Raw genomic sequence first — 22,617 nt, forward strand, 5'->3', positions numbered from 1 at the left:
TTTGAGTACTATTTAATTGAGCTACTTTATACTTGAGTATTTCATGTATGACTTATTTGTACTTGAGTACAAATAGTAACAGTACTTCTACTTGAGTAGGATATATCAATACTCTTTAATAATTTAATTAATATCTCTGGCAACAATGTACAGATGTGAAGTGTCTGCAATATCTTGCATTTAGAAAATATCAAACCAAGTCACAGAAGAAAACAGCTTATAAACTCCACAACACGACTCAATATTTCAAACAGTTTGTCATATATAGGATTTATTTACATTTTCTATTTACAGATTTTTATTCAAAAATCTTCTCTGTACATATTTTTAAATTCAAGAATCATTCCTCCTGCCACCCACATGCTCTATTATTATTGTTAGACTTTTTTTTCTCTTTCTCAACGACACAAAGGAGAGCATTTTCTTTTCATCAGCTTCCTTTTCACAAACACGTTTCACTGAAAGCAGCTGAAAAATCTTACTTCAGGATCCCAGAGATGCCTCACAGATTTAAGAATTGCTTGTGTAGAAGGGAAAGAGCTCATAGAAGAAAAAAAAAAGTGTGTGTGTGTGTGTGTGTTACCAATGTGAGATATAGGAAGTTAATGAATGTGTTTGTAAAATTACATCTGTTTGGGTTTTTTTCCCCCCCCCAAAGTGTGAGTAGGAGGCTGATTGTTGGAGCTATCGGCTGAATGTGTCATTACAGCATCAAATTCTGGTGAATACGTAAAGCAAAAGGCAGGAAATCAAAGCCAGTTTTCACCAACACCTCAAACACACCCACATACTCCCGGAGAGTCGCGATCAACCATCAACAGAAGCTACAGTTAAAGGAGGAGATTCTGCTCATTATGAAAAAAATGAACATGTGGAATAAGGCAAATGGAAATTTGTAAATATTGGAGTTTAAGGGGTGTGGTAACACAGAAATTGACAGTATGCTAATCCCTGCTAGGTGGTTAGCATGGTGGCTGTTGGGCTGCACTAATGGTTAGCCATAGGAAACAATGACCTAGCAATGGTTAAATTTCATCACATCATTTACTTATTGAAAACAAAAGCAAAAAAAAAAAAACACATTTCCAGTGCAAAGCTAATAGTTCATGTTGGTAGGACACTGAAAACATCCTCAATACCAACCTCTGATTGGTGCGTCTTGCCGTTTCATACAAACACACAGAAATAACTTTGTATTTTAATAAATGCTTCATCATTAGCCTAATTCATTTCCTCTCACTCCCATGACTGAACCATTAAAACCATTGTCATTCCAGGCCATTAAAACTGCACACTTCACACTTTAAAACGCTTTTCACAAGTTGATTGTTGTTGAGCTATTTTTCCTTGAATGAATACTCAATGAAATGGTCCGCGAGTGACATGATGACTTTAGGTTTTTCCTTCTCTAATAAAGATCCAGAGATGGGGTAAAGACACCATAGATTCCACGGTATTACTGGTTAACCTTAGCGACACGTTTGATAAAATTTGGCTAATTACTTAAAGTTCTTCAACCTGGCCAGGAGTGTGTGGTCGATCGAGAGATTCAGCAAACAGTCAAACACCGTCATTAGAAACAAACTGAAACAAAGGAGAACATTGGTGCTTTCAAAGGCAAACAATAAATATTATCACTGTTATTTCATTGCAAACTCAAATTGTTCTCATGTCACTGCGGAAATGAAAGATGATGTTAAAATACCCCAGGATGTTGTCTTGTTTCTCCAGAGTTAGGCACAACTTAAAAGGGTTGTAAACATACACTGGCATGATAAATAAAAAAAAAATAAAGAATTGAAAATAAAATCTATACAATGTTGATTAAAAGAATAAATCTCATACAAAATGTGTTTTTTTTTTTAAATTAGGCAAATATTACCATCTAGTAAGGCTCTGAGGACCTTGTGTAACCAGTGCAGATCAAAGCCTACAATAGAGGGAACAGACGAGATGAAACCTTTCTCCTTCACACACCTGCGCAGTGACAGTAATGGATCGGGTTGGAGTCGCAGCAGGAGGCTCAGAGTGTCTGATTGGACCCACGTCACCTCCAAATGTGGCCCCAGTAGGGTGGCACTGGGATACGGGTCAGAATATTTCTAACATGTTGAAATTTAGCAAATTAAAAGTAAGCAGGTGATTACATTATGGTGTTGATACACCTTAAAAGATCCAGATGTGCAGTGGGAGGACAGTATTACGACTATTATTCATGCGTGAGCTTCGATGTTTCCTCCTTTCAGATCGCATGAACTTGGTTGATTAACGGTAAAGAGGCGCAAAACCAGCCGTAAAGGGTCGTAGATAGCGACACTCAGCATGCCACCTGGTGGAAGGATGTGTTACTGCATGACCAGATGAGCTTTCTATTGGTTATTCTTCTGTCTTTCGCCTTAGTCGTTGAATAAATCAGATGTTTATGTTGGTGTGCGATGTGTGGCAAAGAGATAGAACACCTAAGAAAAATGTAAAAGAGGGATTTCTACTAAATAAAAGCAAAATTTTAAAATAATCCTTCAAATAGATGATAGTTATTCTGAGGACTGTTTTTAAACAGTAATAGATATACTGTAGTTTTTAATTAGACTGGCACGGGTTTACTATTTACTCTGCACTTAATTCTATTATTTATATTTTTTGAACACAAGGGAGACGTAAAAATATTTGCACGTTTATTTGAGTGCGTCTTGGGTTTACGATGCCCCGTTTCTTTACGTCCTTTCTGAGGTAGTCCTACGTTGGATGACACACAAACCAAACACACGAGGAGGAGTCAGCGAATCACTCCTCTCTCCTGCTTTAGTCAAAGCTTTGGGAGAAGGTCAAAGCAAAGTGGACAGTTTTCTCTAAACTTTCCATCTGTGCACCACCACCATATAACGAACTTCAAGTTTACCCGTGAGCTGAATTACCTCGGCTTTTATATGTTCACCACTCAAGCCAACTTTATTCTTCATCTCTCCCATCGTAAAACATAACCAACATTTTTTAGCCCCTATGAATGAAACTCCCCCACTGGGAGGGGAAATGAAATAAGCTGAGAGGAAAAGTTGGGTCTGGCTTGATTGTGTTTGTTTATCAAGTCTCGCTGGGAAAAGGTCGTCTTTCTAAGTCACTTGGCTTCTGCAATGAAGGCTTCAGGCGCTGATCAGAGGGGAAAGGTTTCTAAAAAGGCTCTACATCAATATGTTAGAATGCTACACTGCACATCCAGTCAGTCATTGGTTGATTTGGAATCTCTTAGAAGGCCCATCCATTGGGCGGTAAAGAAGGGGAGGTTAAGAAAAGGAGAAGTCCGTCCTCCCAAAGGGAACCCAGGCCTCGGAGTTCAGCGTACGACTGTGGAGAGCAAAGGATGAACCGAGGGCAACGACATCCGCTGCACGGAGCCCTCGCTTATCACCTCTTGTAGTGGTTGGGGGCGTCAGCAAAGGCAAACTTCAACCGGTACGCTTCAGCCAGCAGCACGCTCACTTCTTCATTGCCCCAGTGCATTGTAGGAAGGTTCTGTAAGAGGATCATCAGACCCTGGTGGGAAAAATGACATTATTAATAGTGGGAAGTAACCAAAGATCACAAGTGCAAGACATGCTCGACCAAAAATGACTAAAACAGAAGAAACAAAAGGTAAAATCAACGAGACGCATGGATGTCCAATAAAAACCACAGGACAGTTTTCACAGGGTTACTATACATTGGAATATTCCATACTTTTACTAGACCCTTATTTCCAGATGTCCTGGAAAAGAAAAGAAACTTCAAAGAACGTTGAGGCAGAGTAAATAGATGTGTATCGTGTTATCAAATTACTGAATTGTTTTCGGTATTATCTACATGTATGCCATTATGTCACCAAATAATTTCAAAATAATGTTCGCCGAAACAGCAGAAAAACTTAACGACACTTGGACAGGCTTTACAGTGAGTTGGAGGATAAGAGCATTGTTTTCCCACGCTATACCCGTCTCTGTCGTTGTGTCCTTGGGCAAGGCACTTTACCCTCATTGCCTCGTATGAAAGGGTATGAAATGTACATGAATGTTGGTGGTGGTCAGAGGGGCCGTAGGCGCTAATCAGAAGTCTGCTCCAGGGCAGCTGTGGCTACATTGTAGCTTACCTCCATCGGTATGACTGATGGTTTCTGTACGCGCTTCGAGTCTCCTTGAAATTTTTTTTTATTATTATCATTTTTTTGTGTTAAACTTTTTAGCTTTAAAAAACAAAAAACAGATTGATCCATTTTTTTTTTAGATATTCAAAGAATAGAAAAATGTTAACGTTGATGTCAAACCACCATTATCCTGTGTTTAATAAAGCAAACAGTTCCATGTGCAAGTAATAATGGCACTAGAATCAATTTCTCTTGTAATTACATTCTGCAGATCCTACTGTATATGCAACACAACTTAAGAGTTTGGAAATTAATGTACAAAAAAACTATTATGTTTCTCCCAGAGTCTAGTGCGGACAATACAACATTTAAGACAATCTAAAAATATAAAATTAAATAAAAAGGAAATTAAATAAAATTGTATGAATATATTTGCAGAAATAACATATAATACTGAAGTGAAACATTATAGTATATTAAATCTATTGGGAAGTAAAGTATGTTTAAGTCACAATTAGGGGTGTTGAAAAAAATTCGGCGATATATCGCGATATTACGTTGCGCGATTCTCGGATCGATTCTAAATGCATCCATATTGATTTTTTTTAAAAAAAACTTTATTTTACCAGGAAAGTCTTTTCCACTGCAGGAGACACTGTAACTGCACTAAGAAGAAGTGCTCTGAAACCTGGGCATGTTGACCAGCTTGTGTTTTTTCAATAAAATCTAAAAAGAAAGTACGAACTTTCTGTATTAATTTGTTGTTCCAGGCATACACCTCAGTTAAGTTTCACTAAAATTAGAGTTAGTTTAAAAGCCAAAGGCAGATTGTGTTATTTTTTTTATTTTAAATTGTTAGCACATGGCATGTTAAAGCCAATGATTTGAGGATAAAATATGCCAATAAAATATATTTCATACATGAAGGTGTACACATTTACAGATTAGTTGTTTCTTAAGTCCTATATTAAAAAAAATGCAATAAACGCCTTATATTTTAGTATTGTACCGTGACCTATGTATCGGAATACGAATCGTATCACCAGATGCCAGGCAATACACACCCTTAGTCTAAATATGATTTAGCTCTTTATAACGAATAGAAAACGGATCAATAGACAAACAACAAATGATGGCAAAATATTGGACTTATTATAAAGTTTAGGTTCATGTTTATGACAGTTGACTTTTTTATGGTTATACATTCTAAATGTATCATCTTTATATTGCTATAGTTCCATGTTACACAGTTGATTCAGGCACAGGAAGAGACAACTGGCTCCCATAAAGGTGCACCATCTCTACTGGCCTGTTAGACACTTTGCTGTTAACAAGCGTGTCTGGACTCAGGAGTGCTTTAACCAAGTCAATTATGAGCTTTCAGGGTGTGTGAATCTGTCTGGTGACTGTGGTTGACTTTCCACTTATGCGCTTTGATATATAGTAGCTAGAGGGAGGCTAATGGATACATACATTATACATAATTGTGGGCGGAGTAACCATGCAGTATTTGCATAACATTCTGTATGCAATGTAAAAAAACCAAAAAATAAATATAACGTTTAATTTATCGAGTTGGATAATAATTTGTTGACCTCTTTACGACTTTGTGGTATTTCCTTGACTTTGGGATATTTTTGGGGGATGTTTATTTTTAGATATAATAAAATACATACTGAATAGCAATGTTACATTAATTTCATGTTATTTTAAGGAAAAAAATACTGTATTTGGATATATATATCGTAATCAGGATATAAATCTACCTACATCGTGATATAAAATTTTCTCCATATTGCACAGCACTATCTGGATCCTGATCATGGTTCCATGGTCATTCACACTTTAACAACTTGGGAGAATTTTTCATTCCCATTAATAAAAATACAGTATTGTGGGCACTATGTGGGCACCTCCATTTTTTCGAGAAATCGCAATAAAATGTGCAATCTGGACTGGATTCAAATAAGACTGAGTGGAGTAACTGAAGAACCAACACGACATAACTGAGTCAAATTTAATAAATATATGTCAAAAAATAAATAATAATAAAGAAACCGAGATATGAATCTTTCGGATTTTGCCAATGATTAGTGGTGGGGATTTACATTTTTTTTTTTTTTTTTAAAAAAAGGATTTGGCCTGCAGGAGAAATAAATTACAAAAGAAAACACAATTCATTGTGTAAAAAAAAACTCAACACTCCTGGTGCTTACTGTATGATTGCAGTCATTTTTAGTGTTACACTGTTGAAAAAACTCAAAATTCTTATAAAATAGTTCAATTTTCCCCATTATTAAATAATATTTCCCTTAAATAAATATAAATTAGTCACAAAATTTAGGAAATTTAAAGTTAAAATCCAGTTGGGACTGATATCTATCACTTATTGTTAGAATATTGTCGGTTTCTTACATATCAGGGTTCTCATGAGAAATTTTTCACAGCATAGGGGGTCACGTGGCGCGCGAGCAAGCGTCATCTGTGTGGATCATTTTAAAATGTGTAACTCTCTGAGGGCCAAATTTAGTGAAGCAAAGCTAAAGTTTTTTTTCTTAATCTTTGTTCCAACATTAAAGCTAAACGTTATTTGTTGAATTGGTGATGATGAATTTAGTTAGACAATTACTCGTCCTTGGTATAATAAATACTCACACACACTGTAGAGACAAGAAATAACATTTTATTCAAAAGACTGATTCCAAGACACACTTACTAATTTAAATGAGGTATTATGTGGAACCTGCTGTAATATTGGAACACGCACACATGCACGCAACTGAAATCCCCCCTACGTTGCTGAAAACTAACCATAGGGTGCGTCAAAAAATACAAAGTCAGGGGCCCCTACGCTCAACAGCGCTGGAGAGAACCCTGCATATTTTGTATTTTATACATACATAGAAGTGTAAACTAGGGCACATTAATGTTGAAATTACTTGTTTTCTCTGTGGCCCTATTGAGATCAAACTTATCCATGTTTGGCCCCTGAACTAAAATTAGTTTGACACCACTGGCATAAGGTCTATCTTTTGTAGAAAATGTTGTCAAACAAAACAAAAATATAAATCAACGCCAGTGAAATTATTACCTCCTTAAATCATTTTGAGGATATTTTGTTTACAATTCCTTGACTTTGCAGCTAATTCACTTATTCTGACAAACTTTTTGTATCTGAAACACATATAACAGCTTGAAGCAGGACTTTATAAAGATTAAACAATGTCATTGCTTCACGCACACACGCACACACTCTATGCATGTATGATTGAGTATAAAAACTTCTTTAACTCAGTCACAGCTTGTAAAAGACAAATGGGAAAATTCAACACTTTCAGGTTCAATGTTGATTCACTCGTGTGCCACTTTAATCATAGCAGCGTGTGTGTGTGTGTGTGTGTGTGTGTGCACCCTTGCTGCATGTCAGTATCCCAAGAGCCTTTATTATCATCAAGACTGAAATCAGTGCATGACAGCAGGGTTTACAGCAAATCAGGGGCTTGATAATCACATTGAAAGACAAAGTGTGCGATAGTGTCCACGCTAACCTGACTCCATGGAGAGACTGTGGCCAACAAAGAGAATACAACACAGTCTAAAATAATGAACTCCCTACCTGTGAAAACAACCCAAGTTTAAACTGTTTTATGCAACAACGACTTTCCTTTTTTTTCTTTTCTTTTCACCAGACAGAAAATCAAATGCCATAAAACTTTAAGTACACATATTTCACCACAGTAAGCCACTTATTTACCCATACGTGTAATAAATTGCTTCCTGCACTAGTTTTAATGAGCCTGATGACCTTGGAGACTTCCAAACTAAAAGCATTTGTATTCCGAGCGAGAGTGGAAAACTACAAGTTTCCCTCGACTAATTAAGCTTAACGCTGCCATCCCAGTTTAAAGCCATACATCAGGCTTTGCTTCCTTTCCCATTCCTGTGAGCAAACAAGCACAGCTAAGATGAAAACTGTTTTTGACACGAGGCGGATTGTAAAACATCTAATTTTTCCTGACAAACCCAAAAAGTACCTGCAGATTACGTTATTGACTGACTTTTATCAGCCACGGGCATTAAAATGCACTGAAACTTGAGTGGAGAGAGAGAGCTGATGAAAAAAAAAACACGCTGACAAATTCTACACTTGCTGTTGTCAAACATAAGATAGAATATTTTGCTCAACATCAAAATCCCACTCCAGCACTGTACAACTAGCCTGGCTACTTGTAGTTGTACGTTTATGGAAAAAAAAATGGCATTTGGAGTGAATGATCCTTAAACAGAAAGTCTTAGACCTTGAGGACGACCTGCTGCCTCCCAACATAGCTCTGATTTTGAAAATTCCAGGCCTGTCGAGCGCTCTTACTTGGACAGACATAGTCGGCTTAGAAAAGGAGTAAAAATCAGCCTGATCAGAATTCCGCCGAGCATTCTCATCTCTGCTCAACATTGCATCGCTACCAGCTCGCCTCTTTCATCAGTCATCCTTTTAAGCATTTGCACACACATTTGAAGTCCACTAAATTTGTTCTCAACAGGAAGAATGTGTGCAAGAAAAATGGAGAGGAATGTACTCGTGAAGCAAACCTAAAATTCAGGGAGGACATGAAGCCAAAGGCGGAGACTGCAGGCTTTTGAAATTACATAAAATAATAAGCAATTTATATGAAAAAAATGCAATTTATAAAGTATCGCTGGTGAAATGTACAATATGTATTCCATACATCACCCCAGTGGCCTTTGATGCCTGAGGCTATACAACGATCGCTTTCCTCGTGTACTTTATCGCTCCAGGCTTTAAGAGAGAATGAACCTTCCCAAAGGATCAACTGCAATCATCTCATATTATTTCTACTGTTATTAATACAACTAGCGCTAGAAGATGCTGCCAATCACACACACGAATGTTGCAGTAATTGGCCAAATTTAGACTAGGGCTAAAGAATCAAACCCCTATCAGTAGAGGATAAAGGACAGAAGAGAATGGCTACTTGTAGCTTTGATGAGATGATGATTTGTAAAGATTTTAGCCTTAGCTTGACCAGCAGAAGATTCTCAAGCAGCATGCTTTAGAACTGTAGCTTTAAAGGAATCCTCAATGTTTCAAAACAAAGAAAGAAGTGGCTCTCTAGAGCTTTAAAGGAAAACTGTCGCAGCCACTACGGCTGTCATGGTTGATGAGCTTTGAAAAACAGTCAGAATAAAAACAAGATTAATCCCAGAGCCAACAGGCAAATGAATGATTGACAGAGCAGCTACAAAAATGTAGGTTTTATACATGATAGTGTTTTACATCAACAGATGGTTTAACCGGTCATTAAGGAGGTAATATTTCCACTAACATAAACTGGTTTGTTTGTCTGTTTGCAGGATTATGTCTAAAGTACTTAACGGATATTGACACAATTTTAACCAAAGATAGACCTTGCGCCACGGAATATTCCAATCATATTTTGGAGGAAATCAGGGTCAATGTACTGATTTCAATTCAATTCAACTTTATTTATATAGCGCAAATTACAACAAAGATCAGAATCATTGATCCAGACAACTGTCGATATCTAACAAAGAAGATACTTGGCGCTTGGTGGGGCTTTGAACTCTCTGAATGTTTGTTTCTCATGAAAACATATCAACGATATGGTGACAACAAAATGTTTATATCAAAACCAAAAGCGGTTTTTTTTTTATCCTAAGTTTCTTCTAGTTACAAAAAGATGGTGGCTAGGTCGCATTTTCAAACATACACCACTAAAATAAAAATCAATGAATAATTTATTTATTTTTTTTTCAAGTCAATGAATAATTTAAGGCTACTGCAAACTAAAACTTATAAGATAAACTAGCACGTTGAGTAGTAGGACCAAACATAAAAGTCAAAATATATCAGAGTTGAGGATTAGTCATTGGCGACCACACTAAGGCCCCGTTCACACAGAGACAAAATGAAAACGCTTCCCCTTAAAACAGGTAATTATGTGTGATTCCACACGAAAAGGCGGAAATCGCCATAGTAAACATATCAGGCCTGTATGTGGTGCTGTAACGCTGCCACAGAAATTCACCGACACAGGGAAGGGCAGCATCTATTAGCAAGCCTGGATTAGGAGTGGAAGCTTCTTCTAATTTCTCTTTATTTGGTCACAATGACAACCACAAGATGATCTCCAAGGCTGTGCTGCAGTTCCCTCATGACACTGGAACATATGGGAGGATCTAGTTGTTAAAACAAAGACCAGTGGAGGGCAGTAATACACCTTGTGGAGGGCAGTAATACACCTTGTGGCGTTCACTCTGCCATAAATATAGAAGAAGAAGACACAGAGGATGCTAATAGAGCTTCTGCTTTGTTTCTATTGTTATTGTTGTTGTGGGGGGTCACGCATGGGGGTTAGGAAGGAGGTGGGGCTAGGGCTCCTTCATTCGCAGAGTATGCATATACGCTGTCCGCACAGCGCCCCAGCAGGCAGCGTTCACAGACTTTTCCACTCTGGGACTCGTTTTCAGAAATGATCGTATTCTGCTTTTTTAAATCATTGTTGCTGTGTGGACACAAGGCGTAAACAATAAAAAAAAAACTTGACCGTTTACATGAAATCCTGTCTCGGTGTGGACGGGGCCTAAATGGAAATGCAAATCCTCCTTATTACTTCAAAATAATGGCACCTGGTAGATGGTTATTTGTAGGTTTTGTGCAGACTGTACAAGAGGACACCCTTAAAAAATCTATAAACTTTCCACTGCTAGTTGAGATAAAACCTTCACAGGAGAAACATCTTTCAGTGAAATGTTTTAATGAAGATCTTTTAAGACTGTCTAACCTGCAAGTGCCTTTCCAGTCACATTATGACCTCAGTGAAAATGGATTACTTGAAGGTACAAAGTTTACCATCTGTTGTAATCTTCATATATTAAATACATACACCAATCGCTGTGATGGGGAAAGACCAGTCACACACTAATCAAGTGCTACTTGGAGCACCACAGCCAAAAGACCAAACAAGCATCATACACAAGTGCACGCTCCTCCACACAAGTGTACATCCTTAGTGACTGAGGAGCTTCATTAAGAGCATATTTCAGCACGGTAACCATCTGCTCGCTATCATTTATGTTGGTATAATGACTTTAATACGGTTTAATTGCGTACGTCTTCCTGTCAGGGGGGAACTCGCTCATTCTGCACAGGTGGCACGACTCTATGCTGTGATGCCATGGGTCTCACTGAGAATCAATGTGTGGGTAAGTATGACGGGAAAATGAAGCCAGCGTGATCCTGGAGAGGTACGCTTGGGAGTGATATGGGTAGTATATGTAAATATTACATGAGAGACCAAACACAGAAATCTAAGATTATGTGTGAATATTTGCTCCATGAATTGGTGAAAGGTATAGCAAATATCAGAGGACAAAATAAGTATAAGTGAACAATGGGAAAGTGATGGAAGAATGCTTGTGATTGCAGTTATTCAGGCGTACATGTCTATTCCATAGTGTTAAAGACATTGATTTACTATAACTCCGTACAGTACGCTACAAAAAAGGCAATTATCGCCTACCCTTGGCGAGGCTTAAGGTGGTTAATGGGTATTGATACGAGGCAAAAGCAGGTTGTCAATAGACTGAGTGCTAAGACTCTTTCCGTACAAATGAAAATGTGATAAAGTAACAGTTGTATACATGGCACAGGACACAAGGAAGTGGGACTTACATGTTGTAGTTTTTGTTTTTAGGTTGCATTTAGTTTAAAGCAGGGAATACATAGAAAGATAACAAAGCTGTTTTAATCCTGATTTTTTTCTCTTCCCGACCGAGGACGACAAACTTATTTTATCTTATGTTTTATAAGATCATCCTAAAGCAGGGGTGAACACACTTTTTCAACACGCGAGCTACTTCTACCACGGATAGCTCTTCATGATCTACAGTGTTGAGGGGGGGTGAATAATTAGATTTTAATACTTAAACTAATACAATTACTATTATTACTATTACAATTATTATTATATTATTACTATTACAATTATTGAATAATTGTTCAATATTTCTATAACATTGAGGCAATGCAAAGGTATTTTAAAGCGTATTTCATACACAAATCAATTCAATGTGCATTACATGATTTAAAAGTGACCAGTCAGTAGCACACAAAGAAAAACTTCAATAGCTTCCACACACATAGGTTGTCTGAAGATGCTGCTTATAATTAATGTACCTGGTCGGGTCAGTGTGAGCAGGTGTGTGAGTGGCTATAGGGCTGGAGGAGGATCTTCTTCTACTGATTATTAGAGGTTGTAAATGAACAGATTTGTGCGCTAGCGCCCCCTGAGGTCAAAAGCTGAATTGTTAGGTTTCATTTCTGGTAAACGTGACCGTAACGTTCTCATTCATTTATGAGGTCTTGCGTCCCAGGTGTGCGATGGTCACAAAATGCCTCCGCGATCGACCGGTAGATTGCAATCGACGTAAATGTGAATTTGTCACAATAACTAGCTCTGAAATGGGTCAGGACCGACAATCAAAAATATTAAACTTGTTCAATATGTAAAACCAAAACTCCTAATGTGTGTGGAAAGCTGACAACTCCTTACTCATGACCCCGTGATTTGAGGCGTGGAACAGAATATAGCCAATCAAGAAGCGAGCTGACTGAGAAACATGAAATGCTGCGTTCAAGGCAACTCGGAGCTCTGCATTTCTTTTTTTTTTTTTTTTTTTGCATTTCTGAGTAGAAAATTCTGATCTCCAAGTTCAGCAACAGCACGTCGAAATATCTCAAACATGGCTGACAGCTATAATATTAGACTTTTTTCCCTGACTTCAACAAAAGCTTAAGAGCTCCGACTTCAGGTGTTGTTCAAAGTCCCTCTTTCAAGTAGGAGGTCGGAGAATCCAGAGTTCTGAGTTGCTTGGAACACAACTTTCATTCACGTCGTTAGATCACGTGAGGTTTCTGACTTGGAGAAAGATAAATGGTTGGACAGAATCGTTGCGTGTGGTGTGCAGCACACACAGTACACACTGCTCTATTCTGGTTTTTTTTTTTTTATTTTACTTCATGTGTGGGCCCTCTTCAGATCAAAAACCTCTTCAGATTTACTAAATCCTTATGTGTGCACTATGCTTAAGCTGATCCCCTGGAGGTACGTACATTTTGGTGAATTTAGTCCACTACTATGAAAGAAAATATTTATATATTTCTTAACACTAAAAAAGCAGCACAAATGTTAGTAAATTATTTTGAAGCAAATTAAGAGTCTTGCACAATTCTAAGACATCTCCAACCAATACCAAAGCATTAAAGTTAGCTTGCAGTCAAAACTTTTGTTTTTTAAATGACCATCTCCCTAATAAGTTTTTATAAAAGTGGCAATATTTGTGATAAAGCTGAAACTACTTTTTCCTATATGAAATAATTAAAACTAGGATCAATCATTTTTGGCTGCTGGAATATCTGTGACCAGTATAGACCTGAGTTAATCAACCAGCAGTGCACACAATACAATCACTAGCTGCAAAATGAATGCAACATTCTAAACAACAGAACCGAACAGTGCAGGGTCAGTTTATGCATGGGTTTTTGGTTTCATTTTCTTCCACAACCCTCTTTTTTCCTCATAACTAATTGCTGATGTGTACACGTACGTCATATAAGCAGTAAAGTCTTTTAACACTGTGTACCTTTCTTCATTCTCTCTCTTAATATTGACCAGGCAGACTACTGAGAAAACCTTGGTGTGAAAAGTGTTTTTTTTTGTCTATGAATGTTTAAACAATTAAAAAACAAGTCCAAACCTGACGTCACAATAAAATATCTGTAATATTATTGTGATCTTTACAACTCTGTGTGAGAAGAAAATAATTTTTTTTACAAACAATATTTGATCCACTAAATTGTTATCTATCATGCAGCAAAGCATTGGAGATTGATACCAAAGATGGTTTTATAGGCGTAGTCTAGTCTTCATATTTAGTCAAATAATTTGAATGTATCAGCTCTGACTCTTGTCTCTGACTTGGGTGTAGAAGAGTTCAAAACGGATCATCATTCAAAATACTATAACCAGAAAAATAAGAATGTATTGGTAAAATAGGATCCTTGCCACTTTGCTTGAACAATGAGATGGTGTTGACTGAGTAAAGTGTGTACAATGAGTGGCGAAAGCCTTACAAGGTCCCTTGCTGTCTTTTCAGCTGTCAACCACAGCTCCCAGCAGCAAGCAGCTAAAGCCATGGAGAAATTAATGGTGAACAGCTGACAGGTGTGAGAAACACACACTCCTGGGCATTTGTGCCTCAAACAATGTTTGTTAGATGTAGCTGCTGTGTTCCTGTAACATGTATCTATCAATCCACCTACCTGTCCTTCCAGCAGAATGTCCGATGAATAAACATGGTTCCATTAGCAGACTCTGAGTTCATATAATTACACAAAATGGGAACGCTGGCAGACAGTGTGAGCCAACGTTAGAGTGGGGAGGTAAGAGCTGATGCAGGATCGCATAGCCAAGCTGTCCAGTGCAGTGACTGACAGATACAAGCTTAAATAACTTATCAGTTGGTCATTCTAACATCAAACAAGAGAAATATACTTATTTGTTTTGACAAGCCAGTTTGTGTTGAAGCAACACATGAAATTCATACATTTTGAAATCCTGTGGTTTACAAAAACTGAACATTAATGCTATTCTCTATCAGTCCATCTCATTTCTAGTGAGAAATACCTCAGAACACTTACTTTAGTTCTCATTAACCTGATCTTATTTTCAGATATTTCAAAAAAAAATTTGGACTTATTAGTGGCTTTTTAATACATACAATGATTTATTTTTGCAAGAACTTAGTTTAACACATTTTTTCGAGATATTAGATTTTTGCATGTTGTGCTTTGAAAAAGTTGCAGACACCTTGTCAGTATTTAAAAGAAAACTAAAACTAAAGAGATAATGCTCTTTAGGTGTGAAACCTTGCCATGGTTTTTAAAATAGATATCTATGGTCTTGGTCTTGTCTCTGTCTCGTCTTGATTTTGGTCTCGACTTCCTAATCTCTTGGTCTTGTCTTGGTCTTGGTGCATTCTCGTCTAGGGCAAGTCTTGGTCTTGGATATTGTGTAAAAAAACGATTGGGGAGGGGATATGGATCTTTCTAATTAGGTGTGCAATGATTCATTTTAGTAACAATTCGATTCGAATCACGATTCGTTGTTGCAGATTTGATTCACAGACAAAATTGGTTAATTTAGAACAATTCGATCCGAAACAATTCAATGACTTGAAATCGATTCAGTAACTTTTTAGCCAAAAAAAATAAATACACCAGTGTGACTGAAATAAATACCTGAATACTGTACAGTGTAGGTGAGCTTTCCTAAATTCCTGTTTCTTGTAATGAAATTGTTTATAAATTGATTATGAACATGAACAAATAAGTAAAAAACATTTAATGGCAAATGTATTCACATTTTATTTGAATAAAGTCAAACCAACATTCACTTTAAATTAACAGGATGTTAACATTTCTGCTCCTATTTTCAATACTCAATAAGTATTCAAGAAAAATACATATTACCTGACTGTGCTGCTTGTTTTTTCAACATAAAAATAATACAATATTAACATATGTGAAGTTTGCCGTTCTTAAATCAAATGCATTATTTCCTTATATCGATACAATCAACTGATTACCTTTAAAAAATAATTCAGATCCATTAGTGTCATCCGGAAGGCCAACTTGCCAAGTACAGATCGATGTAGTTTGATCGTAGGAATATAAATCGATTCATTGCTCTAATGGATGAATCATTACACTGAGTTCACAATACGATGCAATACATGTTAATGAGCTCACAAAATCAATAAAATATAGTTCGAAAAGGTAAAATAACCATGCTTTTGACTTTAACTCTTAACATGTTTACTCTCAATTTTACTCTTTCAACTCAAAAGGAACATAAAACTTTCACGATACCACTTATACCCTCGACGATACAACTTGTGACATTCCAATATCGCAATATCTTGTCGCACAAACGAATGAAGTTACCAGAGCAGTGCAGAAACACTAAAGACCGAGTCATCTCTGCCAAATCTACTTATCTGCAAAACGCATTCTAAAAAGAACTTTTTTGGAGAATAAATGTGAAATAATCCCAATATTTATCATTAAATAAAACATGTCTGATAGACAAAATGGTGAACATCTCCCTGCAGAAGTCAAAATCAAACCAATTCATAAAGATATACTCTTTATTTGAGAAGAAAAGCCAGGAAGATGTGGGACGTAGGCAGGAACTTTAGTAATTTAAATACTGTGGGAGTGTGAATCTGATTAAAGTGTGAGAGGATGCTTGATGGATTATTTCAAAGCTTTCAATACAAATGCGTAGGTGGGATCGTGGGGGTATTAGTTTGATATTGACCTGGTCAAAGATTCCTTTTCATGGATTTTGTAATTAAAATAAAAATCGTAACCTCTTAACCAGAGGTGCATTGAGGGGTCATAGCACCAGACTGTGATCAGACATTCCAAGTGGCACAGTATGCATCAGTAGCATTAGCATACAGTAAGTCCAAGATCTTGTTCTCCATGGTTTTAAGGTGGACAAACTGATTAAAATTGGGAAATACTGATTCCAGGGTGACGTGTTTAAAGCCTCCACTAATGGTGATGAGCGCAGTGGGGTGCGCTTGAATACTTGAAACCTAAAAGCTTCAACGATCCTTCCTGTACTGATCACTTAACTTTGACTGAATGACAAGTTTATTAACCTTGTAGAAGTTCAAGCAGAGGCCACGCCGACCCTTAAAACCCTTTCTGTGCTTCTTGTGTATCGAAACAGCTGCAGTGATAATTCTCTCTGCTTGACTACTTGTACTCAAGCGCGTTCAACTTGAAAGTTCACATAAAGTCAATACTTCACCGTTTACTCCTTCTGCATCAACAGTTACAGCCTCAAAACTCATTCATTTTCAAGCAACAGTAGAACTCAAGTTCTGGTGCATATTATCCCTGGATAAGGCTCATTCTGCCGATTACATCACTAAATGAGCAGTTCAGTGAGGGGATGTTGATGCAGAAACGCATCGACACAAGGCAAGATATGCCTCAACCATCACTTCAACTACATTTTTTTAATTTTTTTCCTCATGGCCGACACTTGCCATTATCTTATTTTCTGAAATTAAACTATTTTTCTCTTCCTTTTAATCACTTTACAACTAATGAATAGGAAAGTACTGCTGTTTATACAACATTGTACAGTGAAACTGACTCTTCGTACCTCTTTTTGCCTTTCCTGCTAATCACTGCACATAAGATTGTTTGGAGTTGTTTTCCAAAGATTTCTGGCAAAGGCAGGCTGATAAACAGAATGTCAATAGTTAGGATGTGAATACACACACGCACACGCACACTCACACTTTGTGTCCTCTCAATGCCATACCATGACTGATCGCTGCAGTCTTTCCAAGCAGCTTTGATCATCAAAACTGTTCAGAACAATGATTCAACGCGCGTTAGCCTGAAAGTGAACTTTACATGTCAGTGACGGAGAACTTGGCAGCTAAAGGGAGAGCACGGGAAAGAATAATGTGGCAGAAGAAAAGGCAAGATGGGCGGAGGGACACATAATTACTTCAGCTATATTAAGTCTACTGTTTCCCCATCATTTTTTTTTCTACCCTCTCTTTTGATTTTTGGCATAGTTACATTTATATACCAGAACGGCCACAGCACTCAATCAAAAAGGTGATTATTAAAAGTTGTTTACCGGGAGTGGCTTTGTCTCATTTTCAACACTATTGCCTACAGTGTTATCCATCAGAGATGCAACAAACACATAAGCTTTTGAAACGGTCCAAGTTTCCTAAGAAAGTGCTTGGGAGAGAAAATTAATAAGTTCTGACATGATAAATGAGTGAACAGCTCCACTACTGGATTAATCAGTGGGGACTGGCCTCTTAGAGGCAAATTGAAAGGTAATGAGCTAAAAGGAAACTGGGAATAGAGGAGCTTCACTTGTGTGAACTCCTACAACAGACAAGGCACATGTACCCCTAAAAAAAGTTTATTAATATTAAGCATACTGAAAAATCTTTAAAACTACGGTAAATTTATCAATAACATTTATGTTGAGTAGCAAATAAAAATCATTTTTAAGTAAGAGTTGCTGTAGACATGTGGTCAAAGGACTGCCAAATGCTTATCTATGGGTCAAAACAGGAACTTAAGCGCACATAAACGTATGCCTTCTCCATCAGTACATTCATAACATTCAACAATAAAGCAGCAACAAGTTGCTGTGCTTTTGGTGGTTTTAATGCCCTGTTTTGCACCATCGCTGGTTCTTCTGACTGCCCACAATGCCGTGCGCTCTACGTCCTCTCCCAGACTTCCTGTTCTTAGTCCTCGCCAAGTGCGGTTGTGTTCACAGTGCACATGATCGCTCTAGACTTTGATTTAAAATACTAAAGAGACCGGCAGAAACAATGGCTCTAGTTTGATCTGCTACAGTCTTCATTCGCAGGCAAAACCTTTCTGACAATGTCAACAAGAGAGGTTTAAAAAAACTATTTATTCGCAACTACAACCTTCTATATCTTTCTTTTTGAGCAAATGATCTTCTATTTATTGATCAATGAGGCCTACACTATCTCTGTCTGATAAACAACTACGGTCTCCAGCAGCTTTAACAAGTTCTGAAAGGAAATTAAAGCTTTGCTTCAGATATGTTCAAATAGTGCCTGTGATGCTTGAAGTTCATGAGTCCCATATACCTATGAAATTAATGAGAAAGTTTGACTTGGCTGTGCAGGAGACAAATAAATGAGTGAATGTATTGAGAAATGAAATGGTGTTAATGTAAGTGAGAGACATACAAAGGTATTACTGAATGATCAAGAACTACAGAATATACTGTATGTATATTAAAGGCTCAGACTCTTAGGGACCATGAGTGATGTTTTCCATTTTAAAGGATGAAGCAGAAAATGCAAAAAACTAATTTTGGCAGGAAAACACTCCATTGTTTATCCCAATTTGTGTTGGCCGAGAGTAAATTATGTGGAGTGACCAGATTTTCTGTACAAATTGTGAGAACTCCAATCCTCCCACCATTTATTTTTTTAACATTTCTGATAATTAGACCTAACATGTACTAAAATGAACCTTCAGAAGAGGTTTTTGTTTCAGTGATAAACAACAGCAGATGATCTGAATTAACAAAATAGCCCATGTAAAAGGGACCTGCCTTTCTCTTCCTTTGGCTGTAAAAATGTAGTCTATACATTTGTACTTAAGTCCACATCTTAAATGTTAATACATTTATTTTGTTTCTCTAACAATGATCAAAATAGCACTGACATTTCCAGAACATTCTGGTTCCTTTGGAGAACATTTCTTCTCGTTTGTTGCAGAAGTTGAATAATCGAAGGCGTTCTTTGCACGTAGCAGACCCAAGGACAGCCGCTGACATTTACAAAAGGTCTGGAGTTTTTCACACACCATTAATTAAAGCGAGAACAAATCTTTTTTTTTCCTTCCTGTTTCACTTGTTCACCTCTCGCTTCCTTCCATCACCACAGCTTTCATTACAGCAGGAAAAAAAGTCATTTACACTGAGCTAATAGCAATGTATTCAGCTAAAGGCTTTGGCCTCACATTAACCATCACAATAAGGAATCCTCCATATGGAGAGATTGTTCAGTCATGCTTATGAAAGAAATTTCAGGGAAACGGTATTTATTAGTCATGATCAACTGGGTCACATACAGTGTCTAGGAAGGAGTACTGATGCATAATTAATAGCAGCTTACGCTGTTATATAGACAATTGAGATGCTGACATTGGACTAAACAGGACTAAAGAAAACCAAGACCTGCAACAAAATCCATTCAAGCTGTCGTTATTGTATAGTTTACCACATCATCATTTCCCGCGGACGTCCGCCACGTAGTTCCCCATGGAGCTGTCAATCAATGCTCAATGAGGACCGGGAGTGGAGGAAGTACAGATCCCTCCTACCATGTTTTATAAGAGGGGTGGGACCAACAGTCACAGTTAGTGACGCACGATGGTCGAAATTACATCACATAATCTGTCTCAGCCAATAGTAAAAATCAATTGCAATAGCCGGCGTTCAACCCTAAGAGGGCAGTCACTCTTACATTTTACAATGAAATACACAAAATTTAAACACTTTGACTAAAGTTGGACTAGGATCAATAAATAGCACTACAAATCCATATGTATCAAGTAGAAAAAAGTGGGTTTGGGGATTAGTTACTCTTTAAAGACCAACTAAACATCGAGGTTTTGGCTAACATGCGTTTATGTTGGAAATTAATAAAACGCCTTGATTAGGGGAGTGGCTTCTAGATAAAATTAAGACATACCCACTTTATACTATTAAATCTCCAAATAACAATCTATGCTATGCTAACTACCTATTCAATACTCACAATACCTCTCTATTCACAGTTCTCTCAATCCAACCTATTTGGACCAGATTGCAAAGTTAACAGGCACTAGTTTTTATAGGAGGGACGGGGCTAATGTCACAGACTAATACCAAAGCATCACAGACCACTATTCTAAGTCAAAACCAAATGCAAATTTAAATACAAGAATCAACAACAACAACGCTTCTTCATACCCAAAGACATTTGCTTTCAGCGCAAAAAAATGACTTTGATGGTTTAGTTTCTTTTTTAATGTCAACTGTTACATTTCCAGGCTTTGCAACCTAGCAAAGCAGAGAGCCGAGTGTTGTCTGAAGAGGGAGAGTCTTGCAGCAGTCCTGGCTGCATCTACTGATGAGAATGGAGCTGACTGTGCTGGCCTTTTCTAAAAAAAAAAAAAAAGAGCAGCGCAAACACATTGCTGTGTAATATCTCCCTGCCTGCCCATTACTGTGTGAGTGTTGGAAACTGTGCGTGTGCAGTGAATGCATCGCAGTTGTGTGAATAAACCTGTGAGAGGAAAACAAATATTTTGTGTGCATGTTGATGTTGTTGCAATGAGCGAGTGAATGTGGGTGACGAACAGAGCGCAGTAGACTTTGAAATCAGTGTGTGTGTGTGTGTGTGTGTGTGTGAACGTATTCATGCGTTTCGGGTGGGCAGTTAGTAGTAGTGTGACAGCTGAGGTGGAACGGGGATAGCAGATTGCTCTGAGAGTGCCGTACTCCTCCTGCTTTTCATTTTACAGCTTAACCAATCCAATTCCACATACTAAGAGAGGAGATTCACTGCTGCCCCCGTCGCTACATTTGATAACAATGCATGAATTATCCTCCTTGAATGACTTCCCACATGCGTTTTTTAATTAAAATCATTAAAGTGAATCAAACATTTGTGTTCTCTCTGAGGACTTTAAGAATGTAACTTAGCAGCAGTTTGTCATATGCTTCTGCTTCCCAAGCTCCAAATTAAAGCCAATTAGCTTGCACTGTATTTTTTTTTTTTTTTTTTACAGAGCAGAATCAAAATGCTTTTTGCAAAAAACAAAACAAAAAATCATTTTCAACTTCTTTCCAACGTCCTCATTTCCCATTTGAAATCAAAAACGTGTCTCAAACTGTGTCAGATGATCAATCAAAGCATGAAGTTATGAAACAAAACATCCGGTTGCTTTACTGCACTAACTAGACGCTGCGAGTCAAGCTGCCCTCCAGGCCTTGGGAAATTAGAAGAGCAATTTGGTGTAATAATGAGGAGATTGATGGAAATGAACGAGGAACCTTTATGATGTCGCTAAGGGCGTTTGTTGTTTGTGTGCATGCATGTGCAAAAGCGAAAAGAGTGAAAAGAGTGGGCTGCTTGCTGTTTTTTTATTGGACAGTTGACGGCTTTTGTTGTCAACTCGCAAACTTAACTAAACCTGTCAAAAAGGTGTTAAAAACACTCCATCAAAAATGATTGTACTACAGGGCTCGTGCAAACTCATGAAGAGAGGTTATTTTATCTGCAACCCAATCAAACACCCAAAAATGACTAATTCGAAAAAGACATTTGAGCACAATCCCTTCAAAGGATGCAAGAACAGAGCATGACTAGATAAGTAGCAAGCTTATCTTAACCAAGGAGCTCCTTTACACACAAACATATTAAAAGTTCCCAGCTCAATTTCATTAGTGGTACTTTAAAGAGCAGAAGACAATGTTAACATATTCAGTTAATTTGGAGTGTTCTTATGCAGACGGTTTCCCAATGAGCCTAGGAGATTCACCTGTGGAATCTCATTACTTTTGAAAGTGTGGGATCATAAACTGCAGTATTATAAGAATTTAAAAACTGGTCTATTTAAATTTCTTATTTTGGCCGGATGATGGTGCCTGAGGAACAGTGACGCAGGGTGAACCATCCTATGTATCACGGTGGAATTAAAAGGAAAGTCAAGGAATGAGGAAAGTCATCAGCATTCACTCTAAAGACCAGTGTGTGGGTGGGATTTCAAGGCAATCTACCAAAGAGTGATTCAAAGAGTTCACTATGATTGAAAA

General features: G+C 37.5%; 1 protein-coding gene across 3 annotated transcripts in view; it reads right to left on the reverse strand.

Moving 5' to 3' along the window:
• Window positions 1–244: 244 nt before the first annotated feature.
• The window catches only part of tbc1d22a (TBC1 domain family, member 22a), a 182,166-nt gene continuing 159,793 nt past the window's right edge, over window positions 245–22,617 (reverse strand). For all 3 annotated transcript variants that reach the window (XM_028449744.1, XM_028449742.1, XM_028449743.1), the window contains one exon: window positions 245–3,531. In XM_028449744.1, coding sequence (XP_028305545.1) covers window positions 3,403–3,531 — 129 coding nt within the window. In that variant the 3' untranslated portion in view covers window positions 245–3,402. The remainder of the gene's footprint in view (window positions 3,532–22,617) is intronic.

The sequence above is a fragment of the Gouania willdenowi genome, chromosome 6 (assembly GCF_900634775.1).
Source record: "Gouania willdenowi chromosome 6, fGouWil2.1, whole genome shotgun sequence".
Taxonomy (NCBI): domain Eukaryota; kingdom Metazoa; phylum Chordata; class Actinopteri; order Blenniiformes; family Gobiesocidae; genus Gouania; species Gouania willdenowi.